Source organism: Neovison vison, chromosome 11, assembly GCF_020171115.1.
Source record: "Neovison vison isolate M4711 chromosome 11, ASM_NN_V1, whole genome shotgun sequence".
Taxonomy (NCBI): Eukaryota; Metazoa; Chordata; class Mammalia; order Carnivora; family Mustelidae; genus Neogale; species Neogale vison.
The window spans coordinates 4642366-4670020 of record NC_058101.1 but is presented as its reverse complement, the minus strand read 5'-3'; the positions used below and the strand labels follow the sequence as shown (position 1 = coordinate 4670020).

The 27655-nt window shown below is 44.0% G+C and overlaps 1 protein-coding gene across 1 annotated transcript in view; it reads left to right on the top strand.

Moving 5' to 3' along the window:
* The window catches only part of FRAS1 (Fraser extracellular matrix complex subunit 1), a 405465-nt gene that overhangs the window by 288889 nt on the left and 88921 nt on the right, over positions 1–27655 (top strand). The window contains exons 32-38 of the mRNA XM_044225418.1: positions 722–838; positions 8709–8823; positions 11295–11432; positions 13723–13755; positions 23156–23287; positions 24552–24677; positions 26650–26897. Of these exons, the coding sequence (XP_044081353.1) occupies positions 722–838; positions 8709–8823; positions 11295–11432; positions 13723–13755; positions 23156–23287; positions 24552–24677; positions 26650–26897 (909 nt within the window). The remainder of the gene's footprint in view (positions 1–721; positions 839–8708; positions 8824–11294; positions 11433–13722; positions 13756–23155; positions 23288–24551; positions 24678–26649; positions 26898–27655) is intronic.

The window sequence follows — 27655 nt, the reverse complement described above, 5'->3', positions numbered from 1 at the left end:
CAGGTCTTGGCCCCTGGTGGAGCAGACAAAGGAGAGACGGAGGGCTCAAGGGGCCGCTCAAGATCACAGAGGGAGGAGAAAAGCTACGGCATAGGCAAAGCATCATTTTTTAGCATTTTGAAGCAAAAAGAGGTCGATTTGGTGACTCTTCTAATTGTAAATGTTATTAATCTTGTTTTTACAGTGATGAGGCTGAGATCTATCATTTATAGCCTAGGTGTATGTATCCGCGCTGGATAAAGTTTAAAGAACTAGAAAAAAAATCACATATAAATCATGTGTCATATATGCTTGTAATGAGATACGTAGCTATCAAAATCATGTTTTCAAGATTGTTTAATGAAATAGCAAAACATCACATTATTACGTTTGGTAAAAATGTGGAACATATAATTGTATCTAAAGTTTCACTTATGTATAGAAAATAGACTAAACCAAAATGCATCAATATGTTAATAACTTCTATTTTTACCTAGTGAAATTCTGGCTTTTTTAGTTTTTATTTGTATTTCTGTGCATTTTTAGAACTGCCTAAAATGACTACGTGGTTTTTTCATAATCAGTAAAACATTAGCATTGAAATGAAGAGCAGAATGAAAATCATAATGCAAAAATGCATAGGATTCCAAGACGGATGGTTTCAAGGGGGAAAAGCAAACGCGCACAAACGGGCCGTGCCCAGCAGAGATGAGAGGCTCACCAGAGTCACGTTTCCTTGCAGGTGTCCAGTGCCACCGACGGCCACACGCACCTGGAGAGCCGCAGGTTCAACATTGCGATCTTACCGCAGACACCCGGGGCGCCCAAACTCTCGCGCGGAGCATCTCTCCACATGACTGTGAGTTGGGTGGAAGGGCTCGCGGCTTCCGCGGGGAGGAGGCGCGCTGCTGGGGTGCAATAGAGCACCCCGCTTTTCATCTAGTGAATGCGCGACTCAGAGTGTGGACCCTGGGGCCAATAAGAACCAGCCTCGGGAACACATTTCTTGTTGACATGAACAAGAAATTTAAAATCTAGAGCGTAGGGAAGGTGATGTGGAATCCACCGCAACCTCCCGTCCACCACTTCTGTCCTTTTTAGAGCATCCCGGAGGTCACGGGGCCTCCTGGGGTGCTGGGAGGGAGTTGGGAGCTTGTGTCCATTTCACCAGAGCCATGTGGGGGTCATTGCTCAGTCTGCTCCGCCTCCACCTCGCTGGAGAAACGGTCGGTCTGTGTTTTAGAAGCCCTGTGAGGAGCGTTTGGTTTTGTTTTCCTATTATGAAACTTTCCTGGAGAAAGCGATGCCTTCACCGAATCCAAAGAAATAAGTACCAGTTACCCAAATGGAAGTTGGAGGGGCAGGGCAGACGGAACGGAGAGGTGACAGTGCCGGGCTCTCCCGGACGTTAGAGCAGCTCCTCCAGAGACGCCGAGGTGAAGGACCACGTAATGGGTGGGAAGATCCCCGGCAGGTCAGTAGCAGGCAGAGGAGTGAGGATGTGGAGCCTGGTGAGCTCCATCACGGAAGGTCTCGGGCACTGTGAGGAAGGAGTGTGGGCGCATGGAAAGCTTTGAAGCAAGGTGACAGCTAAATTGGTACATGAAGCTGAGTTCAGACTATTAGCAGCTGCACTGTAACCCCGTATCTAGGGGGTATGGAAAGCCAGAACCCCTGTTCTAGACAGAGCCCCAAGCATATAAGATCTCGTAAATTAATCATAAAGGTTCACATTTTAGTTAGCGCCCACATAATTACACTCCAAAGCAGTGTATCAGCCCTGAGCCACAACAAAGAGAGCAGCCGTGGTTTTAGAAATTATGGGTCTGGGGCATGACAGAGACATAAAGGGGGAAACAGAAAGTTTTTAATGAATAGCTGGTATCGGCATTTCCACCATAAACCATAATTTAAAGAAATCATAATTCAGCAGCACTATAAGGTCTATAATTCATCATTCTGACTGGAGGAACTTGGATCAGAATTTTCTGTAAAGTGTAAAGAGAAATGTGCATACGCATTTCTTGCCAAATGCTAATGCAGTGTTATTTTGGGTTTAGAGGGGGAAATGGGCCAGGAGCCAATGACGGTGGTGCCATTCCCTCTCTGTAGCTGTGGATCTCTAGAAGCTCCTCACGCTGCTTAACCTTTAGGGCCTCAGGTTGCGTGTGTGCAAATCGCATCTGTCTTGTCTAATTTAGGATATCACAAAGGTGAGTTTACTGTAAAATGTGATTAGCCCACTCTTTTGTTCCTTAAAATCTACACAGCTTGTATATCTTTAGACATGGATTGGGGCCATTACTATCGAATAGACTTGGAATCTGTGACAAAAACACATTTTCTCTTTAGTGATTGGGACTCACCTAAGTACATTCGTTTTGCACATATTTGGTAGATACATCATGAATGTTCTAAATACAAATATTGTATACCCATATCTGTGTTTAAGGACAGGAGTCCCCCTCTCCAGTCATTCGGTCATCCCAATAAACACTTTCGAGCCCCTAATTTATCCCAAGGGCCGTGAAATGTATTGGAGATTCAATGACTATAAAACACAGTCTCTCTTCTCAAGCAACTTAGAGTCTAAAACAAGCAAATAAGTAAGCAATGACGACCAGGACATGACGAATGCTCTGATATGATATGCAAGCAGAGTCACACTCTGGAAGCAAGTGGGGAGACACCTAGTCCAGTGGAGCGTGGGGGAGGTCGTGGAAGGCTTTCTCTTGGAGGTGAGCTGAGCTGGTTGACGTGTAAATCATCTCTAGAGCGTGGACTCAAATTTCAGCCTCCTTAGGATCACCTGTAAGGTTGGTTAGACCACAGATTGCTGGAGCCTACCCCGGGGTTTTCTAATTTAGTAGATCGGGCCTAGGGCTGAGAATGTACATTTCTAACGAGTTTCCAAGTGATGCCGTTGCTTCTGCTCTGCTCACCACACTTGAAACCCCATTTATCTAGACTGCAAATAGAGGGAAATGCATGCCAGGCAGACGAGCAGCAGGAGAAAAAACTGAGAGACACAGGAGACCATGACATGTTTGAGGAATTGCAGAAAGTTCAGTTGGCCAGAGCATAAATCCCCCAGTGGAAAAGAAGTAAGAAATGAGAGTCAGATCATAGAGGACCTTACAGATGAGATGAAGCGTTTCCATTTTGTCCTGAAAGGATGTTTTTGGGCAAGTAGGATGCTGAACGATTCATAGCAGAGAGGGGGTGTGATCAGATTTTCAATTTAGGAAAATCGTTTTGGCTGTAGTGAAAATAACACGCACCATGGGGTCCAGACAGAGAACGAGGAGGCCGAGGCATAGGCCGTTACAGGCATCTAGAACAAGAAGGGCTGGTCGCACGTACCGCGTGGAGCGGCAGTAAGGATTGAGGGTCAGGGAGATCTCAGAGACAGTGGCACACCCGTGTGTACTGCAGCGGGATGCATATGGCTGGGGGGCAGAGGCCTCTGGAATGTCCTTCAGGCAATAAATAGGTGAAGAAATTATGTTATATATAACAACAGGCTATTATTACTCTTTAAGAAGAAGGAAGTCCTGCGGTGCTACAGAATGTATGAACCTTGAAGACATTACCTGAGTGAAATAAGCCAGTCAGCAAAGGGCAAATACTGCTTGATTCCCCTTACGGGAGCTACCTAAAGTAGTGACACTTTCAGCAACACAAAGTGGAAAGGTAGTGGCCCCTGCAGGGGCGGGGGTAGAGGTGAGGAGAGGGAAATGGGGAGCTGATTTTCTCCGGTGGATATTGAGTTTCAGTTCTGAAAGTTGAGAAGGTTCCAGACATGTGTTCCACAACGATGTGTATACAGTTAACACTACTGTCCTGTGCCCTTAAAAGTGGTTAAGATGGTGTAAAAAACAGAGGGAGAGATTAAAAGATATCTAGAGCCCTAGAGGTCAACTGTGTAGAAGTGGGTAAAACGGCCCAGTGTCTGATCCGGAAGGACGCCCTTCACGAGGTCAGGAATGTATGCGGACTTCAGGAAGGGGGAGCACTGGAAGCCGTGACGAGTTCAGTGGGAGGCGCTTACAAAAGGTGTGCCTGGTAAGGGTTGGCAGAAGACCAGTAGATACTCTCTGTGGGAGATAAATCTCTGAGAATCATTAATGACACGTGGTGGTTTAATGCTCGGGCCTGAGATTCCCCAGGAAGATTGCATAGAGTAAAAAGCAGCATAAAGAAAAATACCTGCCTAAATGGAAATTTCTATAATGCTCTTCATCAAATCCGATCCTTTAAATGGTGTCCTACCACTTTGTTTTGCAGCCTTCCACCAGAATTATGTGCCTACATGCATGTATAAGATGTGTATAGTCTGAATAATATTATAAGATATATGTGTGTGTATATAATATATATGTGTATAACACATATATTATAAGATATATATGTGTTGCATGTCTGTGTGTGTCTCTGTGTGTGTGTAATCTGAGATACATACATTTAGGATATATATATCAAATTTGAGCAAGGAGATCTGTAAACAAGCATGTTTACCAATAAATAGCATAGCATAGTGTGAGATTCAGCAAATAACTTAATAACTTTACATTAACTCAGTTTTCCAAGTAACCATCCACTGTTTGACTTAGAAGATCCTTAAGGACAAAATCTTTAATTAATCTTGGTACCTTCTCCACATCTAACGCAATGACTCATGTAGAAGTTCTTGCTTAGTGAATATATCTGTTGACGAAATGAATCATTTTCAGACCTACTTTCACACAGCTAATAATTCCCTTCACTATCTCACCTTCAAATTCAAATGAATTCATCATACGGGTATATGCATACAAACACATACTTCGAACGTCATATTTCCATTCTCTTCTTAAAGGGGAAAGAAATTCTCTTATCTCTTAACGCGAAAGCATATTCGCTAAGTCCTTTTTCAGATAGTTGTGGTACTCAGAGGGGGGTTGCCCACGGTCACCACTCAAGAGGACGGCCCTGCAGAAGCCCTCCTAGTTCCGCTGGTCTCCGGAGTGATCGCTGGAACAAGACTTCTCTTAAAACCACCCTTCCTGGGGTGAGCAGGGGCTCGGTTGGAACAGCTGAGCTGTTTGTCCTGTAGACTCAAGTCTGGGCATGCTGTATTGGGTTTATGGCTGTGGACTTATCAGTCCATGTGTTTTCTTGAGACCTTTTCAAACACTAATAAAATTGTTATCTGCAGTTTCTGGAAATTTCTTTGTCCTTGGAATTCCTCCTGTGCTTTATGTGAGCCTTTCACAGTACTTAGCAGTCTCTACGTTGGAGTTATTTGCGAACTCCCCTTACCAAAAACTGGAAATCCTTGAGGAAAAAGTCTGCATCTGATTCATCGTGCGTCTCCCACAGCTCTCTGCTGGGTACCTGCCCAGCGTAGGTTCTGACTGAATATTCGCTACGTGAGTAGGGGAGTGAATTTTGTTGTCCTGACCAAACTGTGTGAGAAGATGATTTCTTGTAGAACCCCCTTCTACTCATCTCGCCTTCTTATTTTTCATGGGTATTTAATTTCTGAGGCCAGCCATGAGCTGTGCTGTTTTGCTAATATGACAGTCGCCAGGGGAAAGTGGTCTTTCTTTTAATGGCAGCTGACATAATAATGTTGTTTATAAATCCTGACCTGGGATCTCAAAGATTTAAATTACACACACCCTTTGCTAAGGCTTACCTGTTGAAGTGTTTGCCTCTCTTCAGACAACATTGAAAGATGATGGAAAATATTTTTTTAATTAAGTTGCTATAAAAGTATTCTCATTATTTTACTTCTTAGCCTAATCTTCTCATAATGATATTTTCCATTCACTCAACAAATTTTTATTGAGCTCTTTCATGTGCTAGGTGCTTGGGATCTATCCACGAACAAACAAAAATCCCTGTTCTCATGGAGTTTCCATTGTCTTGGGGCAGGAGGGGATAGACAATAAGTCATAAATCAAATAAATAACTCATAGGTTGCATGTGAGTGGAAAGTATTATGGTAAAACAAAAGGTAAGACCAAGGTCAAGGGGGTCAGAAATGCGGTGGTGGCAACAGCAGAGACAGCCCGGATTGCAGATGGAAATGAGCTGAGCTTTATTAAAACAAAGATGGGGGCGCCTGGGTGGCTCAGTGGGTTAAGCTTCTGCCTTCAGCTCAGGTCCTGATCTCAGGGTCCTGGGATCGAGCCCCGCATCGGGCTCTCTGCTCCATGGGGAGCCTGCTTCCTCCTCTCTCTCTCTTCCTGCCTCTCTGCCTACTTGTGATCTCTCTCTGTCAAATACATAAATAAAATCTTAAAAAAAAAAACAAAGATGTGTTAAGAAAGACTTGCAGGAGGTGAGGAGGAGAGGTGCGAAGGGAAAGTGTTCCAGGCCTAGGGAGCCGTGTGTTGAGACACGTCCAGCTGCCGGGTGGGCGTCGGTGTTCAGGGAGCAGCGGGGAAGCCAGTGTGGCTGGAGCAGAGCAGTGCGTGTGACTCTCAGATTCACAGATGGGCCCAGTGTGTGTGTCGGGGGCAGGGAGGCGGGCAGAGGGAGGGGTCGGGGCAGATCTTATAAGTCCTCTCGGGCCATTGGAGGGACTTCAGGTTTTTTCTGGGTGAAATGGAGAGCCCTTACCAGGTGTGGAGCCACAGAAGTCGAACCTCTTTTTTGGCTGGCTGTTGGGCTGAAATGGCTTGCAGGTGGGCAGGTGGGCAGGAGAGCAGTGGGGAGGCTGTCCTGGTGGCCACGTGTGACTGTGGCTCCCAGCAGGGGGTGGCAGTGGCGTTGGGGAGAAGCAGGTGGATTCCAGACATATTCAGAGGTAACATGGGCAATATGAGAAACATTATTCTGTACTTCTCGATTGTTGACAGATATTTTAATAAAAAAGTATCTTCTGTAATGATTTCTGTGGAATGCAATCTTTCATTTCTTACTATGTTTAATTGATAAATATTGAACATTCCAAATAGCCAATATTAAAATTGATTGTACTTTAATATATGTCAGACTCGATGTTGCTTTCTTCAGGGAATCAAGTCCTTACTTTTTCTACCTCCTGCTTGTTCTATTAGTAGAGAAATTATGTCAATAAATTCCATAATACAATATGCTCTCTTGGCTGGCATGTATTTCCCTTCACCCATGCTCCTCTGTCCAGTCCCTCTTCTAATGGCTGGATTGTTTGAGGGGCATCTAGATTGTCAAAAATATCTCCTAGTACCCTGAGAATTTTCAGACACTCCTACGGCTTCGAGATGAACAGGGGAGGAGCTGAACGAGGTGCTGAGCCTGCCCTTTTCTGTCCACGTGGCTGTGCCCACCCCTGTTCGCGGGTATAGGTGTGTATACACTCGCGTAGGCTGTAAACACTTCCCACAGGGCCTCGATTTTTCATTTGTTGTCCTTACTTATTTTATTTTAGAGTGAGAGACCAGCGGCTGTTTGTAACTCTTACTTCCCTTACTCATGACATTCCAGACCCGAGCAGGGGCCTGAAATATGACTCTGTACTCTAGGGGGGTTGTCTGAACCTGCCAATGCCGCCTCTCCCAGGACAAGTGTGCCTTCAGGACACTTACAAAGCAACTGCAACCTTCAATCTTTTCACGGTTTACAGGAGGAGCACCACACCCTCCTGCATGGGAATGACTGAGCTCTATTTAATCCTTTCCTAAGTGGGGAAATTCCTTCTGGAGGAAGCAGAGCTTCGAAGATGCGGACAGCATGTCCCACTCACCCCTGCAGGGGTCAGCTAGGAAGAGTGGGCAGGGAGCCGGATATTTTTGTTCTGTCTTATTAACAGCGTATGTGACCCAGGCAAGGGGCCTGTCCTCACACTGCTTTTCCCTTTTCTCATCTCCCTTCTGTATGTTTTTGCTGCTGTTATTAACCCAACTCCCTGTTATGCCTGGTCATGGGATTCGAAATCTCTCTCTCTCTCTTTCTCTCTTTTTGAGAGTTGTCACTGTTGGTGGGTTATGGCTATATACAAGTGAATGGACAGTTAAAAATATGTACACATTGGCCTTTTGATTAATTTTGCTTGGCCCCTTCATTGGATACTGAGGACTGGAAGAGAAAAGCAAAATGGAGTCCTTTTGAAGGGTACAGTGGAGACCAAGAAAACATGCACTAGTTTTATGTGCTTTAATAAATAATTCCTAAACCTCTGAATTCAAATGATCAGTGTCTTTTGGTGTTTGAGGTGAGTTCATCTTTTGCCCTTTGAAAACATCACAGTTCCCGTTGGCAGAGCTGGAGTGGTCAGGGAGGGCTTCTTAGCAGACGCAGCCTCAGCCCAAGACGTCGGAGGAGCAGAGATGTAGTGACCCAGCCGGGAACAGCAGGCCAGGAGGAGAGCGGGCTGTGCTGGCTCGTGTTGACGTGTCCCACTGCGAGCCCCACCTGGGGAAAGGGGTCATGTTGGGACACCCCACAGTAGGCACCAACATAAACCTGGGGGCGGCAGGCAGGGGAGGGGAGAGTGCGAGAGAGCTAGAAGATTCTATGACCCTCTGAGGTTCTTAAGGCCAAGACAGATCTGCAGTGCAAGAGACCAGTTCCTTCTTCTGAGCCTTCAGAAAAAATGTTGCTGTAACTAATTTAAAAGCCCAGAGTGAGCGTATTTTTTGTTTTTCTTTTTTGTTGTTGTTGATGTTTTTGTTTCTGCTTTTTAAATAAGGTTTGTTTTTGCCTCTGGCTTTTGTTTTCATCACCCTGTTTTTTCTTCTTCTTCCTTAAATGTTGTTTAGGCTCGGGAGGATGCCCTGACTGTGATTCAGCCTCATTCCCTCTCCTTCATAGACTCTGAGAGGCCAAGCGGAAAGATTATGTACAATATCACTGCACCTCTGCATCCAAATCAAGGTAAGACGTGCAGTCAATGACCTTTTGAGTGATGCTCTTGTCTTCTAATCGTTGGCCTATCTTCAAAGCTCGGGAGTTTCATCCGCAGGTACTTGTTGAGGATTTAAGCAGTAACAATTATTCACGCTCTCTGTTCCCTTGTTCTGAGTTTAGGACCACTAGAGAAAGAGATGCCGTCGTCAGACAGAGGGAGATGAGTGTGTCAGCTGTGGTGTGCCAGAGCTGGCTGGAGATCTGGTGGGCACACAACTTGAGTCACTGGGTTGAGCTGCCCCTCTCCTGCACGGGCAGAACTGGGCAGCCATGGGCTCTGTCTGCAGGGGCAGGCCCTGCTCTGGTGAGGTTAGGAGAGGTGACCAGACACTAATGGGAACGAGCGTGTGCTCAGGACAAGGGCTCTGCCCGCGCGTGCGGAGTGTGCTGCGCCCCACACACTCGGTTCCTTTCCCCTTTGGATGAATCCCTCCTCTCCTGGCGGGGAAAATGAACATGTGAAACCGCAGTCAGCAGAGAGGAGAGGTGGACCCCTGCCATCACTCTTCATTCTTTAGGTGGCTGCACTTGGGGCGTAACTAATACGGCTGTCCCTAACAGAGGTGTGGCTGTCCCTCATGGAAGGGAGATTAGCTCTCGCAGGACACGTCTGCTCCCGACTCTGAGGCTGCTCTCCCAGGACCAACCATTGCCCTGATGCGAGCCTTCCACATTATCAAATCCCCCAGGAGAGATGAATGTCTAAAAATTAAGTTATATGACCCCTTTGATAAAGTCCAGAGAAACCGAACACCTAAACGTCGTGCTTCTCTTTTTCTAAATCTGCTGAGTCATAGCAAGAGCATTTCTCCTTACATTGCCGGGGCAGAGTGGAGCTCTCTCCGCCCAGCAGCCCGCGCTGTCGTTTGGAGAATGACTCTAGGTCTCTCAGCCCCTCAGAACCTGAATTAGCTCAACACGAACTCGCCCATGTGTCCTTCTTTGAAAGAGTTGATGGACGTGAAAGGCGATCAGAGCATTATTTCTGTGCCTACAAAATTTAGAAACGATAGGTAAATTTTCAGTCTCTAAAGATTTATCCCAGAGTTAAAATTGCAAATCCAATTCTTAGAATAATCATGATCCGTGTTCCTGTTGCCAAAGGTTATCACAGAGGCCGAGGTGTTTCTGAAGGAAAGGGGTAAGTTGAGAAAACTCTCATTATAGCCTCACCAGGAGCCCAATCTCTGTCATTTTCTCAGCAAGCTTGACCTTTAAACTTTATCGAAAGAATCTCAAATTATGGTGAAATGTCTGTGACTTGTAGAGAATTGCCTAGTCTAAGTTATGTTAGGGGTAGTGGTTTGTGTCTTACTATTGATTATGGTCAGTGACTTCTAGTCAGAAATCTATTTGGGTCTCACACACAAAAAGAGGCTCAAATACCACGTGGCATCAGGAAAATGCAAATCCAAACCAGAATGAGATATTACCTCACACCAGTCAGAATGGCTCGTATCAAAAAGGTAAGACCTTACAAGCCTTGGCGAGGATGCGGGAGAAAACCTTTGCGTGCTGTTGGCAAGGGCATACGTGGGTGCCGTCGCTGTGCAAAACAGTATGGAGGTTTCTCGAAAAAATTAAAACTAGACCTACTGTATGATCCAGGAACTGGGTATTTACCCAAAGAAAACAAAACCAGTAATTCAAAAAGATACATGCCCCCTTGTAATTACGGCAGCCTTATTCACAGCAGCCGAGATAGGGGAGCGCCTCCGTGTCGACCGCAGATGCGCGGATGAGGGAGATTTGGGGCTGGGAAGGCGCTCGCGCCTGAGAGAATGAAATCTTACGTTGGTGACAACACGACTTGGACCTGGAGGGTGTGATGCGAAGTGAAGTCAGTCAGACGGAGAAAGCCAAACGCCATACGCTTTCATTTTGTGTCTGAATCTATAAGTAAAACAAGCGAACAAACACTCAAAAATAAACTCATAAATACCAAGAATAAGCCAGAGGGGTGGTAGGTAGGGGGATGGGTAGGGGTGTGAAGGGGGTTAAAAGGTACAAGAGGTACAGACTTCCAGTTACAGGATCAACAAGTCGCGAGCATGGAAAAAGCAGCTTAAGGAACATAGTAACGCTGTGATGGACTCGTGTGGTGACAGATGGTGACTTCGCGTATCGTGGGGAGCGTTTCATAATGTGTACGATTGTCAGATCACTAAATGGTACCCCTGAAACTAATACCGTACTGTCTGTCAGCCGTAATTCAATGAAGCAGTTTTTAAAAGATCCTGTTGAAGTCTGTTTCGGTGTCAGATTTGCCTTTTTCTTGAAGGACCGGAGAACGGTATGATAAGGGAAGCGGGAGAGCACTTGCTCCCGAAGGATAGAGGCCTCCCCCACCAGGGGCGAAAGGCCGATTTATGGCCACAGACATTCCGTCAAGCATCAGACTTACTGTCGGTGCTGATGCTGAGTCTCCTGCTCCCCAGGGATCATCGAGCACAGGGACCGGCCTCGCTCTCCCGTCCGGTATTTCACACAGGAAGACGTCAACCAGGGCAAGATCATGTACCGTCCTCCCCCGGCAGCGCCCCACCTCCAGGAGATCACGGCCTTCTCCTTCGCTGGTAATGCCTTCTCCTCTCTTCTTGGGCACCCCGACTCTCTGGGGAGCCTCATGGCAGCTTCTCCCCACCCCAGCTCTTCCTGTTGTCCTTCCGACAGTCTAGTGACATCGCTTTATAGCTGTTCAAAATCACTTGAGGCTTGTGGGCCAATGTGTAGTTTGGCCCAATCAATTCCTCATTTTTTTTTTCATTTATTCATGCATGCACACATGCTTTCAATAAATCTTTATTTGGGGCCCTTATGTGGCTGTGAGGTCTTGGAGATTATAGTGGTGAACAAAAAGAGGGTCGACGAATCCTGTTCTTGGTGAGTTTGGGGACCTCGGTAGGGAGACAGAGTTTGAGAAATAATCCCAGTAATGAGTGTTTAATTGTAGACTAAGGCAAGAGCTCTGGAGAGAAAGAAAAACGTTCAGTGGCGTTCGAAGTAACAGAACTGCCCGAGACTAAGAGTTCAGCGGAGGCTGCCCCAGCGAGGGACGAGTACATGCTCGTCAGCCTGAATGTGCCTCTTGGGGTACTTGGGAGAACATTTCCCAAGGAAGGGCACACAGCTCGCGGGCAGAGGCCCTGAGAGGGGAGAGAAGGTGACATTCTGAGGGTTTAAAAAAAAAACAACAAAAAGTCCGTGTCTAGAATGTAGAACGTTGAGCAGAACAAGGATGCTCTTGGAGGAGGGGAGAGAGGCCACACCTCAGAGGCCCTGGAAGCCTGTCAGGATTTAGATCTTTATCCCAAGAGCAATAGGAACCCAGTGGAGGTTTGGGTCTGGGGAGACGGTCTTTCATGAAGAGCTCGTTAGCTGCAGGATGTGAGCGGACTGGAGGAGGCCAGGGCGGGTGGGCTGTGGGGGAGGGGAATCCGGTGAGAAACAAACAGGCTACACCGGGGAGGTCCCCCGGGGGAATGAAGAATGCAATCATGTGGGCCAGGATTTGACAGAAGCCACCGTTTGTAAAGGAAGAGAGGACTGAACTAAAGAATACCTAGTTTGGGGGGTTTTTTAAAGATTTTATTTATTTATTTGTCAGAGAGAGAGAGAGTCTCTGCAAGCGGGCAGGCGGAGAAGCAGGACTTGATCCAGGACCCTGGGATCATGACCTGATCCAAAGCGAGACTCTCAGACTTTCTGTGTCCGAAAGACGCTCAACCAGCTGAGTCCCCAGGCGCCCCGAATAACTGGATTTCTTTGAATACAAACCATTTTGCGCCCTTCCACTGAGCCGTGGTAGTTCATCTTTGTTATCCCTTATCTCTCCCCTAGACCCAGTACCCAAAGCTGCTGACCGGAATGCAGGAGCTTTGAGTCCTAAACCTAAATACTTCTGTGCCTGGGAATGATTCTAAAAATCCTGAAGCCTGTTCCCTTATGATCTTTAAGGTGTATGTACATAACATGATTAATAGGGAATATTATGTTTATATAGTAGCCTTACTCATCCAGAACCGCTAGTGATTTCTTATGTAATTTGAACATGGGTTAAATAACTTTAGAGTTAGATCTTAAATTATAGAAAGCATTTAAAGTCACATTTTTCATTATATACATAAATGCAATTGTCCAGAAAATGATTAACTCTTCTTTGAAATTTTTGAAACGTGGGTGTAGGCCTCCTCTCTAAGGAGGATCCCCAGTGTTTGGTAACTGGGTAACTAATAGCCCATGACAATGTTCATGGTTCTCTAACCTCTACTTCAAAAGACCTACTTTACAAAGAAACTCAGGATGTCCTGGGATTAGAGGGAAGGAAAACGTGTCAGCCATGGTTGAAGTTATTTCCGTATCTATTATACTTGCCTAAGTTCCTAGAGCCTTTTTAGAGAGAGCAAAGTCGTGTCCTGTATAATCTATGGGATAAATGGCATGAGATAAATCTTTCACATCGTTATAGTGTGTAAATCAATGTCCCAGGCATCACTCAATTCTACAATGGAATTGACCCACCAGAGAGCCTGTCAGTGATATACGACATCACCCACATTCACCGATTTGTAGGATTTTATGTACTGATAAAATGGGATCTGAATGAATGTATTATAAATCACTCTAACTACTGGGATATAAAATTATTCTACTCTGCCATTCTTTTTGTTACTTAAAATTAGTGCTGGCACCATTAAACTCAACATAACATTAACAAAAGACCTGGTGATCTTTCTTCAAACCATAATAATTTAGGTTAAAACATGCTTTACTGTTCTAACCTCTGCCCCATATTTTGTACCTTCTCCATCTATTTCTGAGCCCCAAATGCTCACCAATGTACTGATTTTCTCTTTTCTGTTTCAGGTCTCCCAGAATCGGTGAAATTTCACTTCACAGGTAACGATTTTAATAGTAATTTTGTTAGAAAATGGGATTTTTCCTTTCCTTATTAGTCCTTACTTTTTGTTCCCTTCATCATTACTATTTTCTAAGGACTGCTTAAAAGTTATAGAAGACAAGTTTTTCTGAAATAGTCGCATGACTAGTTAAATAGTAATAGCTTGAGTCTGTATTCATAGAAGAAAATTCACCATCCAGTATTCCAAAGATTAGGGTTGTTTAAGTTCCGTTTCAAACAGTCCCAGGATCTATTAAAAAGAGGTTATCATGGTTAAGCTCTTAGCCTCTGGATGCAGACTGCCCCGGGGGTCGGTTGCTCTGAGAATGTTTCTTAACCTCTCTGTGCCTGCATGCCTCACTCAACAGTGGGGATGAAAACTAATAATCATATAAAGCTCCCAGAACAATGATTGTCCTGTCATTCCGTGTGACACTCAGCTAATGGATCGTGGTGTGGAGTGTCTTGAACTGAGCCTTCCCTTGATTGCTTTGCTCCTGGAGGGAGATGAAAGCTGTGTGTGGAAGACCCGGGCATCCCAGCTTTGGTTCCCCACGCCGTAGAAGCTCCATGCCAGCGAGCAGACGTGTGGTCAGATCTGGCATCTCTGTAGAACAGAAGAGGGACAAGCGTTCTTGTTTGAGGTCTGGTGTGAGGATGGGTGCCTGTAAACGACACCCTAAACTGCTGTTTAGTTGGGGTTGACTGTTCCATTGGAATCAACCACCCGTAGGTCCTGTTCTATGTCATGGTTGGAGAGAAAAGTCATCTCCCTCAAACTCCCAGACCTTCTTTCCTTCTCTGAGGATTTAGAATCACACTTGAATCAACAGTAAATTTCATTGTTGAGTCATTGTTTCTTTTTAATTGAGATGCAGTTGACATATGACCTATAACAAGTTGAAATACAGCATCGTGTTAGTTTCAGGTGCACAGCATCGATTCAGTATTCGGGTGTATTACAAAGTGATCAGGACCATACGTCTAGTTAGTATCAGCCACCATATGTAGTTACAAATTATTTTTCTTATAACTTCAGCATTTACTGTCTCCCTAATGTAATACTATAACTGTAGTTACCGTGCTGTAATTACACCCCTTTGACTTAGTCATAGCTAGAGGTTTGTACCTTTTGGCTCCCTTCAGCCATTTCAGAGCCCCCCCACCTCAACCCCACCTCTGACAACCACCAGTTTGTTGTTTTCTGTAGTTCTAAGCTTGGGTTTATTTGTTTGTTTGGTTGGTTGGTCTTTGATTGTTTTAGAGAGCAGAAATCAATGAGATCATATGGTATTTGCCTTTTTCTGTCTGACTTGTTTCATTTAGCTTCATGCCCCCAGGGCCCATCCATGTTATTACAAATGGCAAGATTTTCTTTTTTATGGCTGAGTGATATTTCATTGCATATGCACACGACCTTTTCTTTCTTTCTTTTTTTTTTTTTTTAAAGATTTTATTTATTTGTCAGAGAGAGAGGGAGAGAGAGAGAGCACAGGCAGACAGAGAGGCAGGCAGAGGCAGAGGGAGGAGCAGGCTCCCCGCCAAGCAAGGAGCCCGATGTGGGACTCAATCCCAGGACGCTGGGATCATGACCCGAGCCGAAGGCAGCTGCTTAACCAACTGAGCCACCCAGGCGTCCCCACACTACCTTTTCTTTATCTGTTCATCTGTCAGTGACACTTGGGTTGATTCTACTCATGGTTATTGTCAATAATGCTTCAGTAAACATAGGGGTACGTATATCTTTTCAAATTAGTGTTTTCATTCTTTTTTTAAGATTTTATTTATTTATTTGAGAGAAAAAGAGAGCATGTGCACTGGCGGGGGGTGGAGAAAGGACAGAGGGAGAGGGAGAAGCAGACCTCCCACTGAGCAGGGAGCCCAACTCAGGACTCGACCCCAGGACCCTCGGGTCATGACCTGAGCCAAAGGCAGACACTTAAACGACTGAACCACCCAGGCACACAAAGTGTTTTCATTTTCTTTGGATCACCCAGAAGCAGAGTTGCTGGATCATGTACAATTTCTGTTTTGTTTTTTGTTTTTTCTTAAAGATTTTTTATTTATTTATTTGACAGAGATAACAAGTAGGCGGAGAGGCAGGCAGAGAGAATGGGGGAAGCAGGCTCCCTGCTGAGCAGAAAGCTGGATGCAGGGCTCGATCCCAGGACCCCAAGATCATGACCCGAGCTGAAGGCAGAGGCTCAATCCACTGAGCCACACAGGCACCCCACTATGTCTGTTTTTAATTTTTTGTGGAAACGTCATACTATTTTCTATAGAAGCTGTACTAGTTTATATTTCCCCGGACAATGCCCATGTATTCTTTTCTCCATATCCTGGCCAACACATGTTATTTCTTGTCCTTTTGATATAGTCATTCTAACAGGTGTGAGGTGATACCTCATTGTGGTTTTGGTTTGCATTTCCCTGATGATGAGTGATGTTGAGCTTCTTTTCATGTACCTGTTGGCCATCTGTATCTGTATGTCTTCTTTAGAAAAATGACTATTCAGATCTTCTGCCCATTTTTTAACTGGATTGTTTGGGGATTTTGCTATTGATTGTACGAGTTCTTTATATATTTTGGATTTTAACCTATCAGATACATAATTTGCAGATATTTCCCCCCATTTGGTAGTTTGGCTTTTCATTTTTGTCGATGGTTTTCTTTGCTGTGCAAAAGCTTTTTTTTTTTTTTTCAATTAATTTATTAATTTTCAGAAAAACAGTATTCATTTTTTTTTTAAGATTTCATTTATTCACTTGAGACAGAGACAGTGAGAGAGAACATGAGGGAGGAGAAGGTCAGAGAGAGAAGCAGACTCCCCATGGAGCTGGGAGCCTGATGTGGGACTCGATCCCGGGACTCTGGGATCAAGACCTGAGCTGAAGGCAGTCGTCCAACCAACTGAGCCACCCAGGCGTCCCCAGTATTCATTATTTTTTTTACCACACCCAGTGCTCCATGCAATCCATGCCCTGTAGAATACCCACCACCTGGTACCCCAACCTCCCACCCCCCCGCCACTTCAAACCCCTCAGATTGTTTTTCAGAGTCCATAGTCTCTCATGATTCACCTCCCCTTCCAATTTACCCCAACCCCCTTCTCTTTAACTCCCCATGTCCTCCATGCTTTTTGTTATGCTCCACAAATAAGTGAAACCATATGATAATTGACTCTCTCTGCTTGACTTATTTCACTCAGCATAATCTCTTCCAGTCCCATCCATGTTGCTACAAAAGTTGGGTATTCATCCTTTCTGATGGAGGCATAATACTCCATAGTGTATATGGACCACATCTTCCTTATCCATTCGTCCGTTGAAGGGCATCTTGGTTCTCTCCCTGGTTTGGCGACCGTGGCCATTGCTGCTATAAACATTGGGGTACAGATGGCCCTTCTTTTCACGACATCTGTATCTTTGGGGTAAATACCCAGGAGTGCAATTGCAGGGTCATAGGGAAGCTCTATTTTTAATTTCTTGAGGAATCTCCCCACTGTTCTCCCATGAGGCTGCACCAACTTGCATTCCCACCAACAGTGTAAGAGGGTTCCCCTTTCTCCACATCCTCTCCAACACATGTTGTTTCCTGTTTTGTTAATTTTGGCCATTCTAACTGGTGTAAGGTGATATCTCAATGTGGTTTTAATTAATGGCTATCAGACACATGAAAAAATGTTCATCATCACTAGCCCTCAGGGTGATTCAAATTGTGCAAAAGCTTTTTAGTGTGATGTGTTGTCCTACTTGTTTGTTTGCTTTTGTTGCTTTTGCTTTTGGTTTCAAATCCAAAAAAATCATCTCCAAGGCTGATATTAAGGAGCTTCCACCTTTGTTTTCTTCCAGGACTTTTATGGTTTCAGGTCTTACATTCAAGTATTTATCCATTTTGAGTTTATTTTTGTGTGCGGCATAAGATAATGTTACCGTTTCCTTCATTTGCATGAGGCCGTCGAGTTTTCTCAACACCATGGGTAGAAGAGACTGTCTTTCTCCATTGCATCTTCTTGGCTCCTTTGTCATACATCAATTGGCCATATGCATGCAGGTTTATTTCTGGGTTCTCTGTTCTAGTCTATTCATCTCTACTGATCGGTTTTTATGGTAACACTATGCTATTTTGATTACTACAGCTTTGTGATACAGTTTGAGAGAGCCTGTGCCTCCAGCCTTATTCTTCTTTCTCAAGATCCCTCTGTCTTTTCCAGGCCTTTCCGTGGTTTCATACAAAAGTATCATTTGTCCTATTTCTGTGGAAAATGCCATTGGACATTTGACGGGATTGCATAGAATCTGCAGACTGCATTGGTTGTTATGGACATTTTGACAATGTTAACTCTTCTAATCCATGAGCGTAGAATATCTTTCTATTTATTTGTGTCTTCTTCAGGTTCTTTCTTCCAAGCACAGGGCTTTTATCGCCTCAGTTAAATTTATGCCTGGGTGCTTCATTCTTTTTGATGCAGCTGTAAATGGGATTACCTTCTTAACATCTCCACGAGCTTATTATTGGGGTATAGAAATGCAAGAGATTTTTGTATGATTTTGTATCCTACAACTTTACTAAATTTGTTTATTAGTTCTAACAGTGTTTGGTGGCATCTAGGGTTTTCCATATATAATATCATGTCATCTGCAAATGATGACAGTTTTACTTCTTCCCTTCCAATTTGGATGCCTTATTATTTCTTTATCCAGTGTTTAATTATTATTTTTATTAATATTATTATTATTTAAGATTTTGTTTATTTATTTGACAGAGAGAGGTCACAAGTAGGCAGAGAAGCAGGCAGAGAGAGGAGGAAGTAGGCTCCCTGCCGAACGGAGATCCCAATGCAGGGCTCAATCCCAGGACCCTGAGATCATGACCCGAGCCAAAGGCAGAGGCTTTAATCCACTGAGCCGCCCAGGCGACCCCGGTGTTTTATTATTATTGATGTGAACCCAGTATCAGCTCATCTCCAGTGATCGACTTCTAGATAATTCATACAATCAGTAATAATATACAACAGATTATAGAGTATTTTACATTTTATAAAGCAAAATGCAATATAACTTGTCTCATTTAATCCTTGTAACAAGACTGTAAGGACAGGTATTATTTTTAGCATTTTAAGACTGGAAAAATGAAGGGTCATTAGAGTAAGTAATCTGCCCAGATCTCCAGTCCTGGTTAACAGTAGAGCCAAGACTTAAATACAAGTTTCTGACATGGAACATGGGATATTTTATTTAGTCTGGTCTGTATGTGTGTTGGTTGTGAAAAACAAGTATCATAAGAGTATGCCTATTTGGTTTCTAAGCCTCAACTTTTACCTGAAAGCTTGAATAGGTGAAGGGATTAACTATTACCTTCTCCAGGACTGTAAGTTAAATGGTCCTGGAGCCCATTATACAGGGTAAAGGAAATAGATGTTGGGCTGACTTCAAATTAATTTATCTTATTTCTGCCTGAGGTTGGTTGGTTGGTTTCTTTCTTTCTTTTGTTGTTGTTGAATGATTTTTTTTAAAGTGTTCTAAAGATTGGATTTTTTTAGAGCAGTTTTAGGTTTACAAAAAAATTGAAAGTACAGAGAATTCCCCATCACTCTGCCCCCACACATACAGAGGCATAGCATAACTTCTCCCTTGTCAACATCCCTCGCCAGAACGGTACATTTTTTACTAAGGGTGACCCTACACTGACATGTCATAATCAACCAAAGTCTGTAGTTACTGTCGGGTTCATTCTTGGTGTTGTACATTCTGTAGGTTTTGGCCACTGGATAATGACATGTATCTGTCACTGTGATATCCTATAGCGTATCTTCGCTGCCCTAGAAATCCTCTGTGTTCTCTCTGTTCATCTTCCAGACCCACTTCCCACCTTCGGCAACCCCTGTTCTTTTTATTGTCTTCCAGAGTTTTGTATTTTCCAGAATGTCACAGAGTGAGTCACGCAGTAGAGGGTCTTTTCAGGTTGGCGTAGTTCACTTAGCAATATGCTTTTAAGGGTCTTCTGCGTCTCTCCGTGGCTTTGTAGCTCATTTATTTTTACTGCTGAATGACACTCCATTGTCGAGAAGTACCACAGCTTATTTCATCCGTTTGTTTACTAAAGGACATCTTAGATGCTTCCAAGCTTTAGCAATTGTAACTAAAGCTGTTATAAACATCTGTACGCAGGTTTTGTATGGACCTAAGTTTTGAAATCCTTGGGGTAAATACCAAAGAGTGCAATTGCTGTATTACATGGTAAGAGTATATTTAGTTTTGTTTTTTAAAAAAGAGCCAAGCTGTCTTCCAGAAGGGCTGTACCACTTTGCATTCCGACTGGCAGTGTGTAAGTTTTTGTTCCTCATCCTCACCAGCGTTTGGGTTGTCAGTGTTCCAGATTTTGGCAATTCTTTTTTTATCTACTTTTTTTTTTCCAATTTATTTATTTTCAGAAAAACAGTATTCATTATTTTTTCACCACACCCAGTGCTCCATGCAAGCTGTGCCCTCTATAATACCCACCACCTGGTACCCCAACCTCCCACCCCCCGCCACTTCAAACCCCTCAGATTGTTTTTCAGAGTCCATAGTCTCTCATGGTTCACCTCCCCTTCCAATTTACCCAAAAGCACATACCCTTCCCAATGTCCATAACCCTACCCCCCTTCTCCCAACCCCCCTCCCCCCAGCAACCCACCGTTTGTTTCGTGAGATTAAGAGTCACTTATGGTTTGTCTCCCTCCCTATCCCATCTTGTTTCATGGATTCTTGGCAATTTTAATTGGTGCATAATGGCATCTTATAATTGTTTTAATTTCTGTGTCTCTGCTGACACATGATGAGGAGCTTCTTCCCATGTGTTTATCTGTCATCCGTGTATTTTCTTTGGTGAGATATCCATTAAGGTCTTTGGCCTGTTTTTTAATTGGGCTCTTTTTTTATTGTTGGGTTTTATGAGTTCTTTGTACATTTTTAATAACAATTCTGTATCAAATGAATGTTTTGAAAATATTTTTTCTTCCAGTTTATGGCTTTTCCTTTCATACACTTGACATTGCCTTTCACAGAGCAGAAGTTTTTAATTTTAATGAAGTCCAGCTTATCAGTGATTTCTTTCATGGATCATGTCTTTTGTGTTTTATCTAAAGAGGCATCACCTTTCCCAAGATCATCTCATTTTCGCCTCTGTTGTCTTATAGGAGTTTTATAGTTTTGCCTTTCACATGTAGGTCCATGAGCCATTTCAAGTTCATTGTTGTGAAGGGTATAAAAGTTTCCCTTTCATTAAGGAGAACATTTTTTGGGAAACTGGTAGGAAGCCATCTCCTTTAGCAGAGTTTTGTGAGAGAAAATGTTAAATTGGGCACATACTGAGCTTAGGTGGCAACAAGCCCGAGCCTGGACATTGACCCAGAGTGAGGAAGAACAGCTCATTTGGTCGATGGGCTAAGACAGAAGGGAAGCTGACACTCCTGACCTGACTGCTTCAGACCAAGCCCAGACTCTCTGCAGAGCATCCTGAGCAAGGGAAATACACGAGGCAAGTGGTGCTCGCAGGGGGCCTCTGACCTAAAGGGGCAAACGGACTGTTTCTCAGAGAAATCAGAAACGTTGCTTAAAGGGACAGCTAGACATATAATTGCTGACATTTTGATTGTAAGTTCTTATATTTGTTTACAAAACTCCGCACCCCACTGATATATTTTCTAGTTACAAAATATGTGCCAGGAAATAGCTTTCTTCCATTTACTCACAGAGGGAAGATGCGCTTGGGTCCCATGATGGCTGTGTAGTATCACCGAGGCTCGGACGCGTCAGGGCCTTTCCCTCCCTCTTCCGCAGCAGTGAGGACGGTGAAGGCTCCCTGAGCTCTGCCCCCGCTTAAAAGTGAAATCAATGTAAAACATTTCAAAAAGTAAAATTATATCTCACAATAGTGATTTTTATTTAAGGCACATGTTCTTAACTTAGATCCCTGAAGCCTCCGAGAATCAGCATCTGCTGAAATTTGTGGGAAATGTTCCTATGTTTGTCCCCCAAGCCTCCAAACATTAGGAATTGTTTGTTCCTATCCTTGATGTTCCAGAGAGGAGGTCGAGCATAAACAAAGAAGCAGGGGCAACCGTCGTGGCATTTGGCCGAATGACCAGAGCCATAAACCTTCATTCGCTGGCGGAATGTCTCCTCCTTCAGTAGGGCTATTTCTGGACCGCTCTAGGACATGGAGTGCACCTTATAAAACCCAGCCATATCCTTTAGATCTGTTCTCAGGGAAAAAACAAATCTAAAGCCCAAGTGGGATCATTACGAGCAGCCGCTGAGCAGCCCTTTACTTTGCTTAAGTAGATGTCCGCCTCCTGCGGACTTGCTGCCGAGTCCAGAAGAAGGGGACGAAGGAACCGGCCCAGATGCAGGCAGAGTCCCCATTTAGAACCATCAGCAGCAGCGTTTTCTCCGTAGCGACTACCGATAAACACAGCGGTGAACCGGTGGTGCAGATGTTCTTCCAAACCTGGCTTTAGAGACTCAAGGATGCTTTAAGGTCCAGGAAGGCGGGAATCCGAGTCAACCGCCAGACACGTCTGCTTCCGTTGCCCTCAGGTGACGGGCGTTCACTTGGATGTCAGACAACCCAGGAAATAAAATCTTAAAGTCATTGTTCTACTCACAAAGTATCTTCCGTTTATTGCAATGTGTGTGACGATCACGTAAAAACCGAATAGGTCTGCTTGCTTCCCGATAATTGCCTTCTGAGATACTCGCGTGGGTATTTTCTGTCCTTTTTAAAAAGCTCTTTCCTCATGAGACAGACGTGTCATTCCTAAACGAGATCTCTTGAAAGAAAATATTTTTCCAAGACATGAGGAGAATGAATCAAAAAATAATTCCATAAATAGAGTCTTTTAATTTTACTTTTAGATTTTATTTATTTACTTATTTGAAAGAGAGAGAGAGAGAGAACACAAGCAGGGAGAGTGACAGAGGGAGAGGGAAAAGCAGACTCTCTGCTGAGCCCGGCGCCCAAAGCGGGGCTCGATCCCAGGACCCCGAGGTCATGACGTGAGCCAAAGGCAGAGGCTTAATTGAGCCACCCAGGTGCCACTCATAAATAAAAGTCTTTACTGGCATCATCGAAGGGTGCAGATTTTATATTACTTTCTTTTCCACTAACATTTACCAGGATCACCTTGTCATGGAGCTTGCTTTATAGAATGACTTTGTTATTATGGTCCTTGAGCCTTTTCATGATCCAGGAGAGAAAACCTCCTTCAGCACACTCACAATCTTCCTTGCTTGCTTACATTTTCTGTTTGTGAGCATCGCTTCAAAGTGTCCAGGTGATCTGAGAATCTCCTGGGAAGCCCCTGCTGGTGACCAGGCTCCACATCGATGTGCATGTGTGTTTATCCTTTCCAGTTTCAGATGGAGCCCACACGAGTCCGGAGATGGTCCTCACCATTCATTTGCTTCCCACTGACCAGCACCTGCCGGCATTCCGGGTCACAGCTCCCCTGCTTGCAGTCAGCCCAGGAGGCAGCGCTGCTCTAGGTAGGAACTGAGCCTCAAAGAAACATGCCTCTGGGAATGGAACCATATTTCCGCAGCAGTCCCTGGTTAAACCTCTTGATGGTTGCCAAGAAAGAGTGACCTCTTCTTCCAGAAGGGATATGCCTTCTCACCTGTGTCCTTCCCTCACCCATTTCCACGCAAATAGAAGCAGCCAGAGAGAAGGAAATAAGCCCTTCCCAGGCCAGTGTTCGGTGACAGAGCACAACACAGAATGTGTTTTCCAGCAGAGACAAGAAGGGAGGGGAGCAGTCTCCGTGGCTGCCCTTGTTTTCTGATTAGAAGGTGAAGAGCAACAGGAGAAATGACAGATCACAGTAACCTTCGGAATTTGCAAAGCTTCTGGGCTCGGTTATTCTGTACATGGTTTTCTTCAGCTCTCCGTGTACTGACTCTTCAGCAGTTTCCTGATTCTTCCACCCAGCGAGTTTTCAAAGCAAACAGTGGATGTTGTGGGGTTGTTAGCTGTGCTCTACAGATCCTTATCCGGTTTCTCCCCCTGAGTATTGGCCTGAAATTAATTATCATCCAGTTTCTAAACAAGCCTCATGCACAAAGACGATGGCCATGCCACCCTGTTCCTTCTCACTTCTGTGATGGCCCTAGCAGCCGTTGCTTTGTTTTGTTTTGTTTTTAAGATTTTGTTTATGTATTTAACAGACAGAGATCATAAGCAGGCAGAGAGGCAGGCAGAGAGAGAGAGAGAGGGAGAAGCAGGCTCCCTGCTGAGCAGGGAGCCCCATGTGGAGCTCGATCCCAGGACCCTGGGATCATGACCTGAGCCGAAGGCAGAGGCTTTAACCCACTGAGCCCCCCAGGCGCCCACCTAGCAGCCATTGTTAAGACAACTTGGCTCTTCTGTGGATTCAGAAAAAGAAGGGAATAAATAATGAAAAGACAAAGCAGTTTCTGGGAGCATTTTTCTGGAAGAAAACCTAGCCCAGCCGGTCAGGACTGACCTATATGTCGGCTTCTGTGCCCTCATTTGTATGGAAAGGTGTTCTTAATTCAGAACTACCTACTTACAAGTTAACTTTGGGAAGTAAGTGAACAACTTGCAATTTGGGAATTGACCATATCATCAGCTTTCACTCTTCTGTGGTTGACCGGAAGTCAACGGTGCCTTCTTACAACCATCAGATTGCCCACAGCATGGCTTCCAGCCTGCCCTGTAGCTGTAACGTAGGCAACACATACTGTTTTGAACGTACACGTCCTCTCACAGTGACCTGTCTCCTGACTGCAGGACTTCAGCTGGTAATAAGAGACGCCGAGACTGCTCCTGAGGAACTCCTCTTTGAGCTCCGGAAACCTCCCGAGCATGGTGTGATCCTGAAGTACACAGCCGAGCTCCAAGGGCCCATGGCCGCAGGTAACTGCTTCCTCTGTCACGGGCCTGCTTGAAGGGTTTCTTGCTCTAGTTTTATGTCTCAGACAAGACGTAAAGCAAGTCCATGGAATGAACGGTGAGGAGAGACTTTGAAGGAACAATTTTTTAGTTCTTTGTCCATTGGCTGAAAGATTTGGGACTTCTTTCTCTGCACCCACAAGCCAAAACAATGAGGCTGTTTCCTCAAGTTGTGGGTGAAATTAGTTGAAATTGGCTGATTTATCTGGAGTAAATGCATTTAGAACCACCTCATACGAAGCGTCAGGTGCCACTTTGCTGTGGTTGGTCATGAAGATGAGTTTGTCTTCCTTAGTTTGCTATGTTAATTGTCACAGTCTTCTTAGCACTGAAACTCTGACAGCGTAAAAAACCTGTGTCTTCATCCATAAAGAAGGAAACACATTTTTTAAGTCGTATCTTCATGATGTAACACTGTGGTAGATCATGGGACCAGCTTTCCAAAGTCCTATTTCTTGTACTTTCTTCAATTATAGAAAAATAATACACGTTGACTGTTTTAGAAAGTATGAGAAAGCACAAGGAACACAGCTCAATCTAATTGTGTAATAGGTAGCCCTACACATCAAAGTGAGTATTATCTCTTTCAAAGTAGTCACTTTGGGATGCTATATGCTTATTTCAACAATTTGTACTTTTTCAAAAACCTTTATATAATTCCTAATAGTCATGTAATCATGCATTCTTTTGAATATCCCTGCAGAGAGAGGGGAATAAATCTTTGACCTTGAAGTTAGATAGAATTTGAAGAACAACCAACAAGCATTTGGGAGTCACAAAGGCAGATTTTTAAAAATTTGCTGAACATAAGAAATATCATCAGAATAGATTTCTAGCATCCTAAGGGAACTACTTGAGGAGCTTTACCAGTCAGAACCCAGTTGCCTTAACATTACATTTAACCTATACTGTGTAACTAATATATACCATCTAAAGATGTTTGTGAAATATTTTATTACTTTTTTTAAAGCACAATACGACTAGCACCAGTAAATCACAATAACACAGTGTCAAAAGAGAAGACTTAGAAGACAAATACAGAAAATGAATAAATTTTTTAGTCTCATTCATAGCACCAATTACTAGTGCCAATAATCTGTCAGGAAGTAGAGTTGAATATAACATCCAAGAAGACCAATTTTTCAGTTATACTCTCTGGAATCCTTGGGGCCCATGACACTAAGAGGCATTTCTTGTAGAAAGGGTTCCATGACCAAACAACTTTGGAATGCTTTAATATTTCCCTATTGAAGATTCTAAAATTCTAATAAATCCTGCAGTTCAAAAAATTATTAGTTTTAAATTTTGTTTAATCTGTTTTTCCCAAAGTTTTATGACCTTGAGACTTTGTCACACACCTGTGAAATATGTCAAAAATTTGTACTCCAGACCTACAACGTTTGGATTTCTAACTTTAAGTCTGTTTTTAAATTTTTAGATATTTTTGAATTTAGAAAAACCTTATACTCCCAACTAAAATGAAGACTGCCACAGATCCATCAACCATAGTTTATTTTCTTAACTTTTTCCAAAAAAATTCAGTGTCAAGGTTAGATCCAAGATTAGGTTGTCCTAAAGAGTAGAGGCTTGACCTTTATTCTCTAGAACTAAGAATGATGACCGGATCTCACAGAAGCAGATTTGAGCTCAGTATGATTAAGAACTTAAACAAAGCTATCTCCAGTGGGATTGGCTGCCTTGTAAAGCAGTGAGCCTCCCACCCTGAGAAGTGTTGAAGGACAGGCTGAATAACCCCCTTTCAGGAGTGGTGTGAAGGGAATCCTACACTGGGTGTGTGGTTGAGCTAATTAACTTACAACTCCCAGAGTCTATGATCCTATATGTACTTCAAAATCCCGAGAACAAAGGTGTTATATACATGAAAAGCGTTATTCCCAGAAGGAATTGGCTTTGCAATATGTCTTCCTCTCGGAAGGTGACACCTTCACATACGAAGATATTGAGACAAATGTCCTACAGTACATACACGACGGCTCCTCTGCCCGGGAAGACAGCATGGAGGTCTCAGTCACAGATGGCACGTCAGCGATGACCGTGGAAGTGAAAGTGGAGGTGTCACTCTCAGAGGACCGGGGGCCTCAGCTGGCTGCTGGTGCCTCTCTGAGCATCACCGTGGCCAGTAGAAGCACAGCCGTAATCACCAGGTCACACCTCGCTTATGTGGTAAGTTCTTCCCTGTGTCTTCTTGTTCACTGCACCCTCTCCCTGGGCTTGACTAGAGAACAGTGCCATGGCTGAAGATTCGGGGCATCAGGTAGGTGGCCATACAAGGAAGTTTCTTCTCAGCCTCCCAGAGCTCCACTCCATTGTTTATTCTGGCTGCTCCCCACGTCTCCTGAGCAGACAAGGGAACGAGCGGAACTTTGATGGAATCACAATGAGATTGTGTAGGGATGGGTGATGGTCAACCGGAAACAGTGCCTATGCCAGAAAAGCCTGAGTCCCCATTTTTTAAAGCTCCATCCATAATATTTCAAATGGCAATTTTGAGGAAAGAACACTTTAGAAGAACACACCTGATTTATGACTAATAAGTAATAATATTTCATGGCCTGCTGAGAGGAAGCCCACTTTCACCAGCTTTGGTCTCAGGGCCAGACCTAGACAGAATGCTGGCACATTCCTTTGGCAGTACCTCTCGGCCAGGCTTCCTAGGCACGATTCTTGACTCACCCTCCATCCCATGCCCCAAAAGAAACCCTGTATTTAGGGAACCAAGGGTAGTTTGAGGTACACCAGGACTTTTTTTTCCATCTGGCCCTAACTTGCTAAGTGACCCTGGTTAATTATACTCCTCTCTCCTGGAGCTAAGGATAATGAGGATAATTAATTTTATTTTTCAGTTATGTGTGTTGTAAACATACACAAATTCGCTATGTAAACATAATAGTTCTGACAAATACCTTGAAAATAATGATGGT